The 17,276-nt window shown below is 35.1% G+C and overlaps 1 protein-coding gene across 3 annotated transcripts in view; it reads right to left on the bottom strand.

The window, feature by feature from the left end:
* DZIP3 (DAZ interacting zinc finger protein 3) overlaps positions 1-13,193 on the bottom strand; it is a 116,783-nt gene extending 103,590 nt beyond the window's left edge. For all 3 annotated transcript variants that reach the window (XM_051985254.1, XM_051985256.1, XM_051985255.1), the window contains exons 1-2: positions 13,095-13,193; positions 3,568-3,659 (exon numbers count right to left, since the gene is read on the bottom strand). In XM_051985254.1, coding sequence (XP_051841214.1) covers positions 3,568-3,627 — 60 coding nt within the window. In that variant the 5' untranslated portion in view covers positions 3,628-3,659; positions 13,095-13,193. The remainder of the gene's footprint in view (positions 1-3,567; positions 3,660-13,094) is intronic.
* Positions 13,194-17,276: the final 4,083 nt, after the last annotated feature.

The following is a 17,276-nucleotide window of genomic DNA, read 5'->3' as shown; positions in this document are numbered from 1 at the left end:
AGAAACAATCGATAATTTCATCCAAGAGAATGACAATAATGAAACTAAATACCAAAATTTATGGGATGCATCCAAAGCAGTTCTTAGGAGAAATTTTATATCTCTAGATGCTTACATAAATAAAATAGAGAACAAGAAGATCAATGAATTGAACATGCAACTAAAAAAGCTTGTTGTTTCCTAATTTTCTCTTTTCCTCTTTCATCTCTCCTACCCATTGAAAAATCAAGAAAAACAAACCCTATTACAAATATGTATAGTCATACAAAACATGGAAAAGGGGTGGGGGAGAGGAAAGATACTTTAGTCTGAATTCTGAATCCATCAGCTTTCTATATGGTAATAGGTAGCATGTTTCTTCACGAGTACTTTGGAATCATGCTATCATTATTATGATTAGAATATCTAGGACTTTCAAAGTTGATTTCTCTTTACAATATTGTTACTGTATAAATTGTTCTCCTGGGTCTGCTTAATTCACTTTGCATCAGTCTATACAAGATTTAATATGTTATCAATATTCAAATCTAATTATGTCAACTACTCTTCTCTAATAAATTCTACACACCATAGAAAATATCAAATTTCTAAAGTACAATTCTGATCATGTCAATGTCCCAACACAAAAACCTCCCTAGTATCTAATGAAAAAGCTAAAATATTTAATCTGGCATTCAATGCCTACCAAAATCTAGCTCCTAAATCTATTTTTCAAGACTTATCATTAGTGTGATAAAGTGGGGAAAAAAAAAGAAAATTTTTTTAATTTTTAAAAAATTAAAAAATGTTAAAAAAAAAAAAAAAAGCAGAATGGGCACTCAGTTTGGAAACAAAGAATGAGGATTCAAATCCCTGTGCAGCTTCTCATAATCATCTGACCTTGGAAATTTAACCAGTCTGAGCCTCAGTTTCTTCATAAAAGTGTTAAGCTAGACAACCTCTGAATCTAAACTTATAATCTATTCACAACCCTCCAATTCCCCCAACGTGTATCTTATATTCCAGCTAAATCAGAATACTTGCCCTTTACTGAACATTTACCATTCTTTCCCTGTTCTAAACTTTTGTTCACGTTGATCCTCTTTCTCTAATGCCCCCCTTCACCATTTTTGCCTATAGAAATCCTATTCGTTTCTCAAGACCCAATGCAAATAGCACCTCTTGAATAAAATGTTTCCAGATTCTTTTCAGTCCAAAATGACATCTTCTTCTTCCAAACTTCCATTGCACTGTTACTGTTTTCCTTAACAACCACTACATTTTACCTTGTAGTTATATATGTCCATATCTTATCATGAAGGCACATAATAAGCAACTAGTAGTTGGTGAATAAATGTATAAAGAAACTTCATCTAATGATTTTAACCTTTTTGTGGCATGGATCCCTTTGCAGTCCAGTAAAATCTACTGAATTCTGCAGAATCATATTTTTAAAAACACAGAATTACAAAGGAAACCCAAGCTAGAAAAAATATAAACTTTTTTTTCCCATCCAAACTCATAGGCTCCCTCAAATTCTAATCCTAGATTAAGAACCTTATCACATAGGTTGGACTAGAGAGCTGCTAAGGTTCATTCCAATTCTTAAATTCTATGGTTCTTTTCATCAAATTTTTTATAAAACTATCTTAATATAGTAATGATTTATAGTAATGTTGTAATGATTTGTCCTTGGACAAATAAAGAAGAACTTATTCATCTTTACTGATTGCTCAAACAAGATTTTTTTAAACCCATGTAGATGTACAATATTTCATTCTCTCAACTACAGCCAAGGACAAATGATAAACTAGAATGCTGCTTTAACTGCTACATTGTAATTTTCTTAATAATCATTATTCAAAGAAGAATTTATACTGTAACTTACTTTCTTCCATGGCATAGCTAATCCACGTATTGCTAATACACTTGTTATAAAGAAAATACATCTGCCTTCATGTTACATCCTCAGTCCATCTCTAGAAAGCTGATGCCACAATGCAACAGGTTTAATGTCGATAATTCATCCTTCTGCCCCACATAGTGGTTTGTAAAAGTTTTTCTTTTCGAATCTGATTCCATAATTCTTGTTTTAGCTCATTTTGCTTATGCTTATTTCAAGTATGACATACTCTCTTTAATTGTCATATAGCTAGAACAGCTGAATCAGAAAGATCTAAATTTAAATCCAGCCTCAAAGACAAATTTTCTAGCTGTGTGCTCCTGGGCAAGTCATTTAACCCTAATTGCTTCAAAAAAAATAGTCACGTAACTAATGAATGTTGGACTCATTGTTATTTCATATTTAGTAGCTGTATATATCCCCCCAATAATAAACATTGCTTCAGTTTTATAATTCATTTATTGAAAATTAGGATCAATCTTCATAACAAGACTATATATAAATATGATTAAAATACATAAGATCCACCAATTATTATATTCCCACTAATTATAGGAATTGGTGAGTTATAGGTTAAGAGACTAGTTTTCAAGGCTCATCTTTCTCCTCTGAAATGGAAATCATATTAAAGTTGAAGGAAAGCAAAGGGAAACCACTCATTTAAATTTTTAGCATCAATCTATCCATTCATTTATTCAATAAATACTTAAGGAGCACCTACTTTGCTAAATGTTGTCAAGAACTATAAATTCTGAGAGTACCATACTGGAAAGGAACAACTAAATGGAACCCAATTTATGTTGCACTGAACATTTAGACAAAAGATACAACAGAATAATTCACATAACTTTAGAATTTTTTTTAAATATCTTTTGTAAAGGTATGCTCCAAGATAAGATTTAGTATCCTAAAATGTCTACCTTTCAATCTATGGAGCTAAACAGCGAGAACTAATATTCAGAATAATAACTCACACTTCTATTGTACATTAAGGTTTACAAAGTATTTTCCCCATAGTAATCCTTATTATAAAGTAAACAGTCTAAGAAAATTTTCATTTTCTACATGACAAAATTGAAGCTTAAAGAGAATTAACTGGCTTGGTTTACCATTGTCCAAATGGCCAAATTCAATTAATTCCTGACTCCATTCTCCTTTTAATTTTTATTTTCAGTTCCAGTTTTTTTCCTCTCTACAGCTTCACACACATACACACACACACACACACACACACACACACACACACACACACACACACACACCATGGAGAAAGCAAATAGCACTTTTTCATTGACCTTGATATAGTAATTTTTGACTCCACTCTCCTTTTAATTTTTATTTTCAGTTCCAGTTTTTTTCCTCTCTACAGTTTCACATACATACACACACACACACACACACACACACACACACATATCATGGAGAAAGAAAATAGCACTCTTTCGTTGACTTTGATACAGTAACAAGTTTCTCAACCATAAAGAAGCATTCAATTAGATTCACTATGTAATATTCTATTTACTGAGGCAGGGAAAGAGCTTCATATAAAAAGTGAAAGATTAAAGATCATATAATAGATGTTTAAATAGAAAGTTCAATTGATTTTTCATCATTCCAATCAAAGTTTTTACTATTTTCTAAAAAGTCTTTTAACAACTAGATAAAATAATTAGGTTTACTCTTACCATTTGATTAGCTGACGTCTTCATTTGTCTCCCAGTTTTTCTCTTAGTATGATTCTTCATAGTTGAACTCCTAGTATTAGGTTCAATGGAAGCTAAAAGAGAAAAGCTTATTCAATACACAGAACACAATCATCTTGGTCAACTTCACAACTTTTGACTTGTTGAAAACCTTGTATGAAAGTCTCAAAGACTGTCCAAAAGTCTCATGCTGTTCAAAAGGTAGTTGATGTTAGATGCCATATCTTTTTTGGGAAATCGGTATAAAGCAAAGAAATCTTTGCCTTTCCATTACTGGGTGTTAGAATATACCACAAAGACTTAATACTAAACACTCTGATTCTTTAGCAGTTATATAATAGCAAACAAAAAAAAAAAAAAGAAAGAAAGAAAGAAAGAAAAGATTATTCCAAGGCATGAGTCCAAGTTAATTTGAATGAAATGATCCCCTGAAATTACTTTTTTCCCCCAGTAGATGCTATACTCTGAGCAATATATATTTTAAACAACATGGCCTGTTTAAAAAAAAAAAGTTGACCACTTGGGGTTTTTTAAGTCTTTTTTGTCAACCTCTAGGTTCTTATCCTTTTTTTAAGTAATCAGGTTTTCAGAAATAATTAGTGTTCAAGAATATTCTACGGTCAACATCTAGAGTGAACGGATGCTGAAAAACAATTAACTATTATAAGAAAGGCAATGACCTGCTGTTTATTAATTTCCTCATCTGGACAATGATTCAAATTGTAATCCAATGTATTAATGACCTATATTATAGCAGAAAAAATACACATACTGTCACATTCAATTCAACAAACATTTATTAAGTGCTACACACCAGGCACACAGGAGGATGCAGAATAGCAACCTAAAGAGAGCTGACCACAGAGCCAGAAAGATCTTGTTTCCAACACTGAAACATATTAGTAATGTGGGAAAACACTCTAAATCTACACATTGAAGCTCTGCATTGATAAGGAGATGTTTCCTCACCAGTAAAATTCCTTATAGTGATGAAATCACAGTTTCAGATTAAATGTATATTCATACATATATTTTAAAACACACTAAGCACTAGAAGTGCAAAGACAAATACAAAATCCGGACTTCAAGGAGTTGATATTCTATTAATCAAATGTTTCACTTAATTAATATATCCCTTCAGAAAGTATAGGTACTTTATTCTACTGAGCCAAGTAATAGCAAAAACACCACTTATTCATTGAGCACTTTAAAATTTGCAAAGTGTTTATTTGTGTTCTCTTTTGCTCCTCACAACAACCCTGTAAAATAAGTAATATTATTCCCATTTACAGATGAGGAAACTGAGATTAAAAGATTAAAAAACTTATTCTGGGTCACACAGACACTAAGTAGATAACTAAGGTAAAATTTGAACTCATTTATTGACCTTTCTAGTTACCTAGTATCTGGCATATTTTTCAATTTGCTCAGATATTTCTGTTTCTGTTACTAAAATTTTAAAGGATTATATTTTGTTTGTATAGATCATATAGACCTTTGTGGGTTAATGCAGATATTTGATTTTTTTATAATTTTATTATTTGTTAGGATTTATTAGTGGTATATAAAATACAAATAATTGAGAGTTTTATATCTCTGTTCACTATCTTGCTGAAAACTTTTGTTTTTCCCCTCCCACTAAATTCTCTGCATTTTCTGGGTATACCATTAAACCATCTGCAAATAATATTTTAACCTTTGTTCCATATGTTCATCCTTTAATTTACTTTTCTCATCTCAATTTGATTCTTTTAATAACCGAGCCATCTCCTGCATTTATTTAATTTTTAAAAATTTTCAAAAGTATTTTATTTTTCCAAATGTGTAAAGATAGTTTTCAACATTCGTTTTTATAACATTTTGTGTTCCAAATTTTTCTCCCTCCCTCTTTTAACTCCCTCTTCCTCAAGATAGCAAGCCATCTGATAAAGGTTAAATATGTGCAATCCGTTTAAACATTTCCAGATGTGTCACATTGTGCAAGAAAAATCAGACCAAAAAGGAATGAAGTCACAACAAAGAAAAAAGCAAACAAACATTAAAGGTGAAATTACTATGTTTTGATCCACATTCAGTCTCTATAGTTTTCTCTCTGGATGTGGATGACATTTTCCATTCCAAGTCTATTGGAATTTCTTTGAATCACTGCATTGTTGAGAAGAGTCAAATCCATCATAGTTGATCACATAATCTTGCTCTTACCATGTGCAATGTCCATGTAAGTCTCTCCAGGCTTTTTTGAAATCAAGCTAGCTAAGCCATTTTTTCATAAATATTTAGAGATTACATAGCTGCAAATCCTCCTTCCCCTACATTCTCAGATCAGTTTTGCTTTTGATTTCTGTTCACCTAACTGTTCATTTCCAATTCTGATCATTATGACTCATCTATTATCAATAGAGATTTCCCTCAAAATATCTTTTGGTTGCCCCTCTTCCTAAGGATAGAAATAAATCTAATGAAATTACTTTCTAACTACAGAATAGAAAAAATATATATATCAAACATTCTTTTCAGATATCATTGTTATTGATGTGAAAAGACAATTTATTTTCTAACTACAACCAAAACTAGTCTGAATGGCTAAAGTCAATCAAACAAAAAACATTTATTAAGTACCTGCTACAGGTCCTTGTTTTAAATGCTGATATAAAGAGTCCAAAAGATTTCCTTGTCTTCAAGAAGCTTACAATCTTACACACCTTTTGCAGGAGGGTAAACTAGGACGTTTTTCTACCAGGTACCTTACCAAGACCCACTTGCTCCCATCCCAAAAGTAGGAAGTTATGTTGCATTTCCACTGTCCTAGATGGCACTACAATCTACATATCTTGAGCCTTTGTTATAATGTTCTTGTTGGTTTTCTGGAGATCGCTGGACTAGCCTTTGTTTCAGTAGAGTAATCACCACGAGAATAACCAGGTGTTAAAGTCCAAAAGTCTTTATTGTCTCCTTTGCCTGGTGCTCAGCTAACTTTCTTGTGGCCTTCAGACTAGCCTTGATCTCAGTGGGGGAACTGCAGAAGACTAGGCCAGCCACTGGGAGCCTGACTGAAGATGAAATGAATCTTTTTCCTTGGCCCTGAGAGCTTGAGCTCCCGCCTCCACTCCTCTCTGTCTTCTCTGGCTCTGTCTCCAAACCTCTTGTTCCCCCAGGACAGCCACCAAGATCTTGATAGATGTCTCTGGGCCCCTTTCGAGTCTGTGTCTGGCCCTTCTGAGTCTGGCTCTGGTTCTGAGTCCGCTTATAAGCTCTATACTGAGTATAAACCAATCATTATATCACTAGGAAACCATTATTTGTTGTAAGATTAAATCAATCATACTGAGCTTAGAGAACTATATTAAGTACTTAGTACATGTACTGAACTAGAGAACTATTAATCACCATGCTAAACTAGATAATCATTGTCTTTAACAATTCCACTAACTTAATACCTTGTAAGAATCCTTGTTTCATAGTTCTGGCCCAAAACAGAGTCTAGGATTCTGCATACTTATATAGAATTTCAAGTTTTACTATATTATTGCAAGTAGAGGAAGATGAAGTTCATATTTTGGAATAAATCAGTTCTTAAAAAAACTGGCTACAAAGTAAATTTTTTAAATTCAAACACCAATTGTTATTTTTTTAAATGGGTGAAGAAAATGAAACCCAGAGGTAATTGCTTAAGATAACCTTCTCTTCCATTTATTTATTACCTGGGTATTAGAATTTAGGTCCTGTGACACCAATAATCAATTCTATTTTCACTGTCCCATGCTGCCTCACTTTATATTAATTCAATAAACATGTATGTACTAGGCATCCATTTTGCATAGCTTTTGTGAGAAAAGAAGGAAGGAAAAATGAGTTGAAATTTTTAACAATTTGCCTAAGGCCTCACATTTTCTGACACCCAGTGAAAGCTCAATCATTGCACCAGTGGTTTATTTACCAATTTCATGAAAATTAGGGTCTTCTAAGAATGTAATGGATTCTCCAATACTTCCTGTGCAACAAGAGAACTATTCGGTTCTGCACACATATATTGTATCTAGGATATACTGTGACATATTTAACATGTATAGGACTGCTTGCCATCTGGGGGAGGGGGTGGAGGGAGAGAGGAGAAAAGTTGGAACAGAAGTGAATGCAAGGGATAATGTTGTAAAAAATTACCCAGGCATGGGTTCTGTCAATAAAAAGTTATAATTATGAAAAAAAGAATGTAATGGATTCTTTAAAAAGAAAATGAAATCAGCCCCCCCCAAAAAAAAACTATTTACTTCTGTCTACTGTCATTTCCATATTACAATGCAATATTTTTTAAAAGGCTAAATTCCCAAGGGATGAACAATATGGCATAGGGATTCTGATACCTCCAAAATTTTTGGAAAATGACACAATATTAAATATACAGCTTACATACTTCATGGATAGCATTGTGGAATCAAAAAAGAGCTATATAATCACATATTCAATCTTTTTTGGACATTTGGTCATCAATAATCAATTAACAAGTATTAATTGAATACTAACAAGTTGTCAAGTACTTTGCTAAGTGATGGGGATACAAATAAAATGAATGAAATAATCTTTACTCAGAGATCATATAATAGATACAGTATTAGACTTGGAATCGGGAAGACCTGAATTCATTTTCTGCCTCCAGACACTTATTAGTTGCCAACCCTGGATAAGACACTTAATGTCTTTTTGCCTCAGTTTCCTCATCTACAAAAATGGAGAGAAGAGTACCTACCTAAAAAGGCTGTAAAGACTAAATAATAAACACACACAAAAAACGTATTATGTGTGTGTACATATGTTACAAATCTCAAAGTATCTGTGAATGCTAAAATATTCTAAGGAGAAATTAGTACCTATATAAATACAGCTTCAATGTCAAGGAAATAAAGTTAAAGAAATGTCATGTCCCTAAAAAAAGAAAGAAAACAAAAGAAGGTAAATGATAATTTATATCACTATTATATATATATACCATTACATACAGGCCAAAGTGAAATGGACATTCAGCCTAATAATTCTAATACTACAGTAGAAGAATTGAGCCCCAGACCTCACTTTTCTTTTAAATTAGCTGTGAGTTCTTGACTATTTATATGTACATTGAGCTTGAGAAGATATAGAGGGAAGTAGATGCTCACCCAGAAGGAACTAAAAGGAGTTTTTCTGAAGATACCCAGATGTGAGGAGGACCTTTTGAGTTCCACTTGTTAAAATAAAACTTGTAAAGAGCTCCATTCAGTGACTTTAGAAGTAACACAGAAATGATTCCCCAATGACAGAGCTAACAGTAAGGAGGAAATTTCATCTCCCTAAAAATCAGTCACTCAAACAAACTACACATAACCATTATGTCACTGGGAGAGGCCCAAATAGAGCATGTTTAGCAACATGTGCATAATTAGCATTTCTCAGCAACTTGGCTTTGATTGGTCCAAGTCATTCTCCAGTTTCCCCAAAGATATGGTGGGAAAGAACTAATGCGGTGCTCTCCAAGACCAGCAGATTCTGATCTTTTATGCCACCATCTTTTTTCATTCTCCACAAACTGGCAGATTTCTAAGTCAAAGGATCATAGAATTTAGTGTTGGAAAATACAGATAATCTAGTTCCACTTCTCATTTTTTACATAAAAATTTTAAACATTATTTTTAATACCAAATAATCAACATTTATTACGCACCAACAATAGGCCAGGCACTGCTCTAAATGCTGAAGATACAAATAGAGGAAAAAGATAGCCCCTGCCCTCCAGGAGTTTACAATCTCAAGGGGGAAATGACATGCAAATATTTACAAAGCAAGATATATATATAGGATAAATGGGAAACAACAGGAGAAAGACACTAGAAATAAGAGGATTCCAGTAAAGAAGAGATTTTAGTTGAGGGTTAAAATGAAGTTCAAAAACCACTTGTTGCTTTTTAAGCATCAGCACAGTATAATTAAGAAAACATTCATTCTGAGAGAACTATCAGTTCCTATCTATCTATCCATATCATACCTATATGACCATGGGAAAGTCATTTGTAAAATAAGAGGACCGAACTCGATGATCCAATGAATTCAATTTAAGTCTTTTTTTTTTTTTTAAGGAGGCAAAATAGCCAAAGATTATGAATCCTTTATGAAATTAGAAAGATGGTAGACCAATTAGGCTGTGGTTCAAAATTTTCATTGTCAAGTGGTGTAACAAGAACTGTATAGTGTAGCAACTAAGATAATAGGAAAGGAGAACATATCCATGAATATAAGGTATTACTTTTCCTAAAATGACATAGATATCATTATCTTTTTATTATCTGCTCTAATCAACGGTCAATCACAACAAATAAGTGATTCATAAGTGAACCGTTTAAAACTCTGAAAAGTATTATTCTCTTGTAAACAATATTAAACACTCTCAAACCCACTAAGTGAGTACTTCTAACCCTAGAATCACCTGTACTCAAGTCAGGTTACCTGTCCCTATGCTATTTTCTGTCACAGTACCTTCCCTATCTGTCTATCCAAAGGCAGCATTAGCTTCCATTCCTTCCGCTTGATATATAGTATGGTATATGGTATAGTAGGGAAGATAAAGTAGTAAAGAGAGAAGTAGCAAGAAGGCACAACTTGGTGGTGAAGTGAATAGAGCACCAGTCCTAGATTCAAGACAGATCTGAGTTCGATTCTAGACATACTAACTGTATAACTCAATTTTTTCACTTATAAAATGAGTTGGAGAAGGAAATGGCAAAACCATTCCAGTATCTTTGCCAAAAAAAAATCCCAAATGTGTTGGAATCCTTACTAACTGCTAAGTAATTAGAGTTGATCTAATCTTACAAGAAGTTGTTTTGGCCAGAACCTGAAACAAGGTACTAAGTAGAACTAATCAAGACAAGGCTTGTGTTCCCACCTTTACTCATTGGACTCCACAAGTATGCTAGCTTCACAAAGTACACTTTCTAACTTCAAGAGAGTTCACACCTCCCTTAAAGTCATTGGGCCAGAGAGCACTATGGGAGAAAACCCATAATCCCATTCTCTCAGAAGAGGCAGATAAAAAGCCAGCGATGAAGGATCTGTGGCAGAATACATTTTTTCCTCTTGGCTGGCTGATCGCGCTAGACTCGAGAGAAACGACTCTGCTGCAGAGAACACTTTTGACGGACTTCAGTGGAGCTACGCCAGAAGCCCTCTCTCCGCGGCAAATTGGTGCCTGGGCCCCCCAGAAGGAGATAAGAGAGACCTTCCATCTCTGTTGGAGGCAGAAGAAGGCAGAGGCAGAGGCTGAAGGACAGAACCTTTGGATTTGGAGACATCCGAAGGGCTCTAAGCCTCTAAACCGGCTGTCCTCTGAGAACAAACTCCAACATTTGAACTCTAACACAAATGGGGTCAAAAAGAGGGAAAAACAGCTGAACACCTGTCCTAGCAAGCCTGGATATCAAGAGGGAAGAATTCTTTATTATTTCCAGGTTCTGCCAATGAAGCTAGATTCTTTATTTTGCCAAGACTCAATTTCCAATTGAAACTGTGATATATAAATGTTATACCTGCAGAGTCTTTTATAAATTTTGTCTACCATCTTTCCAATTTCATAAAGGATATCATAATCAATCTTTGGCTATTTTGCCTCCTTAAAAAATTTTTTTGGTACACAAAATCCTTAATTTATAAAGTTGTGTTTCAGAACAAAGGTTGATTTATAAATCAACTGTTTGGAATAATGAAAACTATTTTTGTCATGTAAATATTAAACATGGTTGTCTTACTCTCAAGACAACCCTATAGCTATTTATTCCCCTCCCAGAAACAGGGAAAGCATGTTAGGTAGGACCTATGATTTCATTTTCATTTCCCAATGAGAATGTCCCTTCAGTAATGGATTATCTGTAATTATCCCGCCTCAGACTTGTCCCTGAAGTAGTGTACAAATGGTAACACTAAGGTCTGAAGCCAAGTCTTTTGCATCTACCAAGTTTGTTGGGGTGGTGGGAAAAACATATGAAAGAAAGAACTCCATTGGCATGAAGCTCTGAATTGCTTTGGGGACCACATTTTCACAAACCAAAGCAAAGGCACAAAGCACAAAAGATGATATTCCTTTTACAAAGTCACATATAGAAGAAATATTCTGTATTAGTCAACCTGCCATCTGGGGGAGGGGGTCAGGGGAAAGAGGGGAAAAATTGGAACAAAAAATTTGGCAACTAAATTAAAAAAAAAAAAAAGAAATGTTCTTTTTTTGAATTCAGATTTTTCTAGGAAGTAGGCTTTACTATATGGATAGATAGTAATGAATGCATAAGTAAAGCCAATGGAGTTCCTGTAGGGACTATATTTGACTTAACACCTCTTCTGTGTCACATGCTGAAATCTGAAGCTCTAGCTAATTCTCAGGCAGCGACATATCATCAGCCAATCCCTCTTTTTCCTTCCTCCACTCCGAACCCCCAAGCAAGTTTCCTTACCTGTATCCCGTCTGTTTAAAACTAAAAGTCTTTCAATTGCTCACATCTTTCTCCTCACCCCCAGACTGAAATACTTCTTGCTCTTATTACTTACCCATTTAGAACCTGTGGAGAATCGTGAGTGTGTATGTGTTTGAAGCAAGTTTAGAGGGTTTCCCCTTGCCTTTATTTCTGGATGCAGGCAGAAAGCCAAGAGGTTGGAGAGGCGGGATGAACTTGTTCTTTCTACTTCATCTCCTACTTAAAGTCAGGTAAGTCACGGACATACAAAGCCCTAAGGATTAATCATGATCATGTGATAAAAATATTTTCCTTGAGACTTATGACTGTTCCCTTGGATTTCTCAAACAACATTAAGAAGCAGAGTAGCTGCTGTGCTGAGAGACCCACTCATTGATCTATTGCTGACCCGGACAAGTAGGGTTTCATACGCAAAAAAGCATTTAGCTCATTTCCTAAAATTTTTTTAAGTGTAGGTTAAAACTTTCCCCTCTTAAAGCGTTCTCTCAATCTGCTGTTATTCGTCACAAGTCTCAACAAATTGTAAAAGTGATGAGGCATATTCAGGAAATATTCAGGTGGAAGTGCAGCGTGGGAATCAAGCACTTTGCAAACTATAGTGAGGTTACCCCCACCCATACTTCCCAATCCCTTCCTCCCCTCCTCCACATATTCTCAATCTTGGGCGAATTTTAGAAGAATAGAAAAATGAATGAATGCACTAAATAAACCAAGCTGTAAAATGATTGAACGAGGAATTAAGAGGAACACAGGAGTATTTTTTAAAAGATACTTAAATTATCTCGAGGTAAAACTATCCAGTGAAAAGTACTCAAGGGGAACCTCCATTATTCTACAAATCCCCATTTCTCTCATTCGCTACATAATATAGATCGGCTACAGTCTCAAAAGCCCAGAATTAAGACCAGAAATGTTTGGCAACAGTAGTAGCAGCCGCATTGAGGTGTTCCTAAAAACTCGCAGGAGTTAATTAGATAAATATTTTAACAGGATTCAGTTAAAATAATAAAACGTTCTTACCGTCCTAAGAATAGAATGAGAAGTCTTTAAAATTCTTAGGTAGAGACAAGATGTGGGTGAATCTGGGCTTCGTTGCTGTGGTCACACCAGCACAGAAAAACTTTTTCAGCTAGTATGAAACTGAAACCAACTCATTTGGTCTTATTAACTAAGCCCTCCTTCCTGGAACTGGATGCACCCGCCCCTTCCCAGCAACCTGTGCTCTCAGGCTTGCTATGAACGTGTCATCTGAGGGCAGCCTAAAGTCTCCCCTTTTTTTCCCTTTAAATATAGAACCTACAAATAGCTTTACCTACCTGGCCACCTAGCATAGTAAACAACATTAAGTTGCTTTTATCTGTAGCACCTGTGGACACCACCATCCTATTCTCAGAATGGATTCCACCAGACAAGATTACCCCAGTTTCAAGATATTGTGATTTCAAAGCCATTCAACATGAGAGCTCATAAAACAGTACTTTCAAATGGCTCACCTTTACTAGTTAATAAGAAAACACAGTTAATTCAAATCAAAGGTATTTTGTAAAAGAGCAAAGTAAGAAAAACAAAAAACAAAAACAAAACCTATTAATATAGGGCCCACTCTCCTTTAATTACAGAGTATATTAATGGAAAAAGTAAATACACAAAGATGCCACACATGTAGAATCATATACAGGACCATGCAACTCAAATCCTACACTGGTGAAAAGTCACTGTGGGTTTTTGTTTTTCATTTATTTTTAATACACATTGCTTTATGAATCATGTTGGGAGAGAAAAATCAGAACAAAAGGGAAAAACTATAGGAGAGGGGGGAAAAAAGTGAATATAGCATATGTTGAATCACATTCAATCTCCATAGTTCTTTCTCTGAATGCAATTGGTGTTTTCTAACCAAAGTCTATTGAGATTGTCTTAGAAGGGTCATGGTTGATAACAATAAAAATAACAATAGCAAGAATTTATAAAAACACTGATTTCATCACTACTCTGACAAGCCTGCTGTTAATTGACCTTGAAGAATGAGAAGTCTTCTACAGACCGCTAATAATCTCTCTGCATGTGTAGTCTCCTGGTACCAATTTGTGCAACTCCTCTCTGCTTTTAGCTTTTGGCTTTAGTTGACAGTTACCTTTTGCTCATTACTCTCCCCCTCCCCACCATGAGTATATGGGGTTTTTGAGGAGATCTAGAACCTCTGGTGCAAGGGGCTTGCCCTTTTTAGGACGGCTTATCCACTTTTGGTGTCTACTCAAACTCTCACCTGCGACTCTAAAAAGCTATAAGATGCCCACTATCCCTACTCCTGTAAGCCATCTCAGCAGATGGACTAAACCAAGTTGAGGGTAACAAACTGGCCTCAAACCTGTCAGTGAGTTGGGCAGGGGGGTGTCCACCTCCAATCATGTGAAGTCTTCCCTCACTGGAATGAGTGGATGAGAAAAATCTGTTCAGTTGGAAGCAACTGAAGCAAAACCTGTCGAGTATTTATCATGGATAGACATTGAAGATGTCATGCTCACACTGCATTCTGGGCCATTGCTGACTCTTGTCTTGCCACTGGATATCAATGGCTCTGAAAGATACAGTGAAGATAATACACTGTGCAGTTCTGCCTTACTTAAATCTGCTTCACTTTCACTCACAAGTCAATACGTCACCTCATGAAATCAATGATTCTCTTTGAAAATGAAAGACAAACCTCTTTTACTTACAGGAGTCATAGTGGATTATTTCCTAATATCTTAGTTTAAAACCTTGAAGTTCTCTGCTAGAGCTCTTTTAGGGAAAAAGCAATGTTAACAAATCAAGTCATAAACTAAGGGGGAAAAAATTTCTGGAGGCATAAAAGATTGACTCTGTTTTTCCTCAAGAGAAAAAAAAAACTTGAGGGATTTTCCTTTCTAAAACTACTTGTACCAGGCTCTGAATTCTTTGAAATATAGATATGAGGAGAACACCCAGAAGAGAGGATTAGGAAAAAGCAGTACCATTTAGTTTCTGCCCAAAACTACTCCAACAGTCTATCAATTAATAAATATTTGTTAAATACCTTCTATGTGACAGGCACAGTGCTAATGATACAAAAAGAAGCAAAAGACAATTCTGCCCTCAAAGAGTTTATAATGCAATGGGGAGAAAACTTGCAAACAAATACATACAAAGCAAGCTATACAGAGGGAAGGTTCTAAAAGAGAAGTTGAAGAAAACTTCCGAAAATAAAAGGATTTTAATTGGCATTTAAGAGAAGCTACTAGCAGCTAGGTGGTGTGATGAATAGAGCACTAACTTTGAAGTCAAGAAGATCTGAGTTGAAATCCAGCTTCAAATTCTTACTAGTTATGTGACTCTGGGCAAGTCACTTAATCCTGTTTGCCTCAGTTTCCTTACCTATAAAATAAGCTGGAGAAGGAAATGGCAAACCACTCTAGTATCTTTGCCATTAAAACCCCAAATGGGTTTATGAAGAATCAGACACAACTAAACAACATAAAAAAGCTAAGTAAATAAGTAGGCCCAGTGGAGAAAGGAGAGCATTCCAGGCTTGGGAGTGAACCAGACAAAATGCTCAGAGACCAGAAATGGAATGTCTTGTTCAATGAACAATCAAGAGGCTGGTGTTATTGGATCAAAGAGTATATGAGCACCAAAGTAAAGACCAGGAAATCCAAAGGGGATAAAAGCAGTGATTTTTTTTCCCCTAGCTTAGGTAGTAGGAATAGGATTTAAGCATGATGGGGAAGAAGACCCTTCACCTGAGCATGAAGTTGACCTGAACCTGTATTTCAAGGCAAGAAGAAGTCACAGATCCACTATTCCAAAAGATTCATTGGAGTCAATCTATAGCTATAACTATTTGGAAGGGAATGTACAGATGGAATGCTTTTTCAGGCTATGATCCAGGGCAATGAGATCCAGAGCAAGCCGATCAGCTTAAACTTGATTTCCTGAGAAAAAAGCAGGAACCAAAATTAGTACCAACTGTTGGCTTCAACCTGAGAGAGTAGCCTCAGAATCAGCATCCAAACCAACCTGAGGCTTGAAACTGAATAATAAATGACAAGAAGCTTCGATCAAAGAGGAGACTGAAATACTGTCTCTCTGAATCTGTAGAGTTATGAATAATAGGGACTAGGGATAGTAGCAGTCTACTGAAGGTACAAGAGGCAAATCTAGAGCTAAAATGGCTTAAAACCTTGAAGAATATATTTATTTTCTAAGGATAGAAGTAGTAGGATCCCAGAGAATACAAAATAGCTAAACAAGATTCCAACACTACTAGAAGTATACAGAGGCTAGTTTTAATGCAAAGTCCTAATCTGGGAAATAAGAATGGAAGAATGAATAAACAAATTAAAAAAGACTCTTGCTTAAAAAGATGCGCTGTGGTATCAGGAACACTGAACCAAACCCAGAAGAAAAAGATGAATCCAAAATATCTACAAGCAAAGTCTCAAAGAAAATCACAATTTGGCCACAAGATCAATTAGATTTGCTGGAAGAGATAAAGCAAAGATTGGGGGGAAGGAGAGTTAAGTTTAAATGATCATATAAAGTAAGCATATGAAAGGAAAGCATTTGAAAAGAAATAAGAATTATGAAGGAGAACTGGGAGTAGTTTTGTTGTATTTTGATGATCTTAAAAAGAAATGGAAAAAAGTATGTACCAAGGAAGAGTTTGATGTAGAAATACATTCAATACAATACGGAAAAAGGGAATGAGGAGAAGGAATGGGAATGAGGATAATAAGGGAGAGAATAGATGTTTTATGAAATTTGTTATTAGCAAAACATACTAACCTCAAGGAAGAGAGGTCAAGAAGAGTTTAAATTTTTTAAAAAATGGACAGTTTGTAGTGGCTAGAAACTGGAAAATGAATGGATGCCCATCAATTGGAGAATGGCTGGATAAATTGTGGCATATGAATGTTATGGAATATTATTGCTCTGTAAGGAATGACCAGCAGGATGAATACAGAGAGGCTTGGAGAGACCTACATAGACTGATGCTAAGTGAGATGAGCAGAACCAGGAGATCATTATACACTTCGACAACGATATTGTATGAGGATGTATTCTGATGGAAGTGGATTTCTCTGACAAAGAGACTTAACTGAGTTTCATTGGAGAAATGATGGACAGAAACAGCTACACCCAAAGAAGGAATACTGGGAAATGAATGTGAACTATTTGCATTTT

The sequence above is a fragment of the Antechinus flavipes genome, chromosome 3 (assembly GCF_016432865.1).
Source record: "Antechinus flavipes isolate AdamAnt ecotype Samford, QLD, Australia chromosome 3, AdamAnt_v2, whole genome shotgun sequence".
NCBI classification, from domain to species: domain Eukaryota; kingdom Metazoa; phylum Chordata; class Mammalia; order Dasyuromorphia; family Dasyuridae; genus Antechinus; species Antechinus flavipes.
This window is presented reverse-complemented; position numbering and strand designations above follow the sequence as displayed.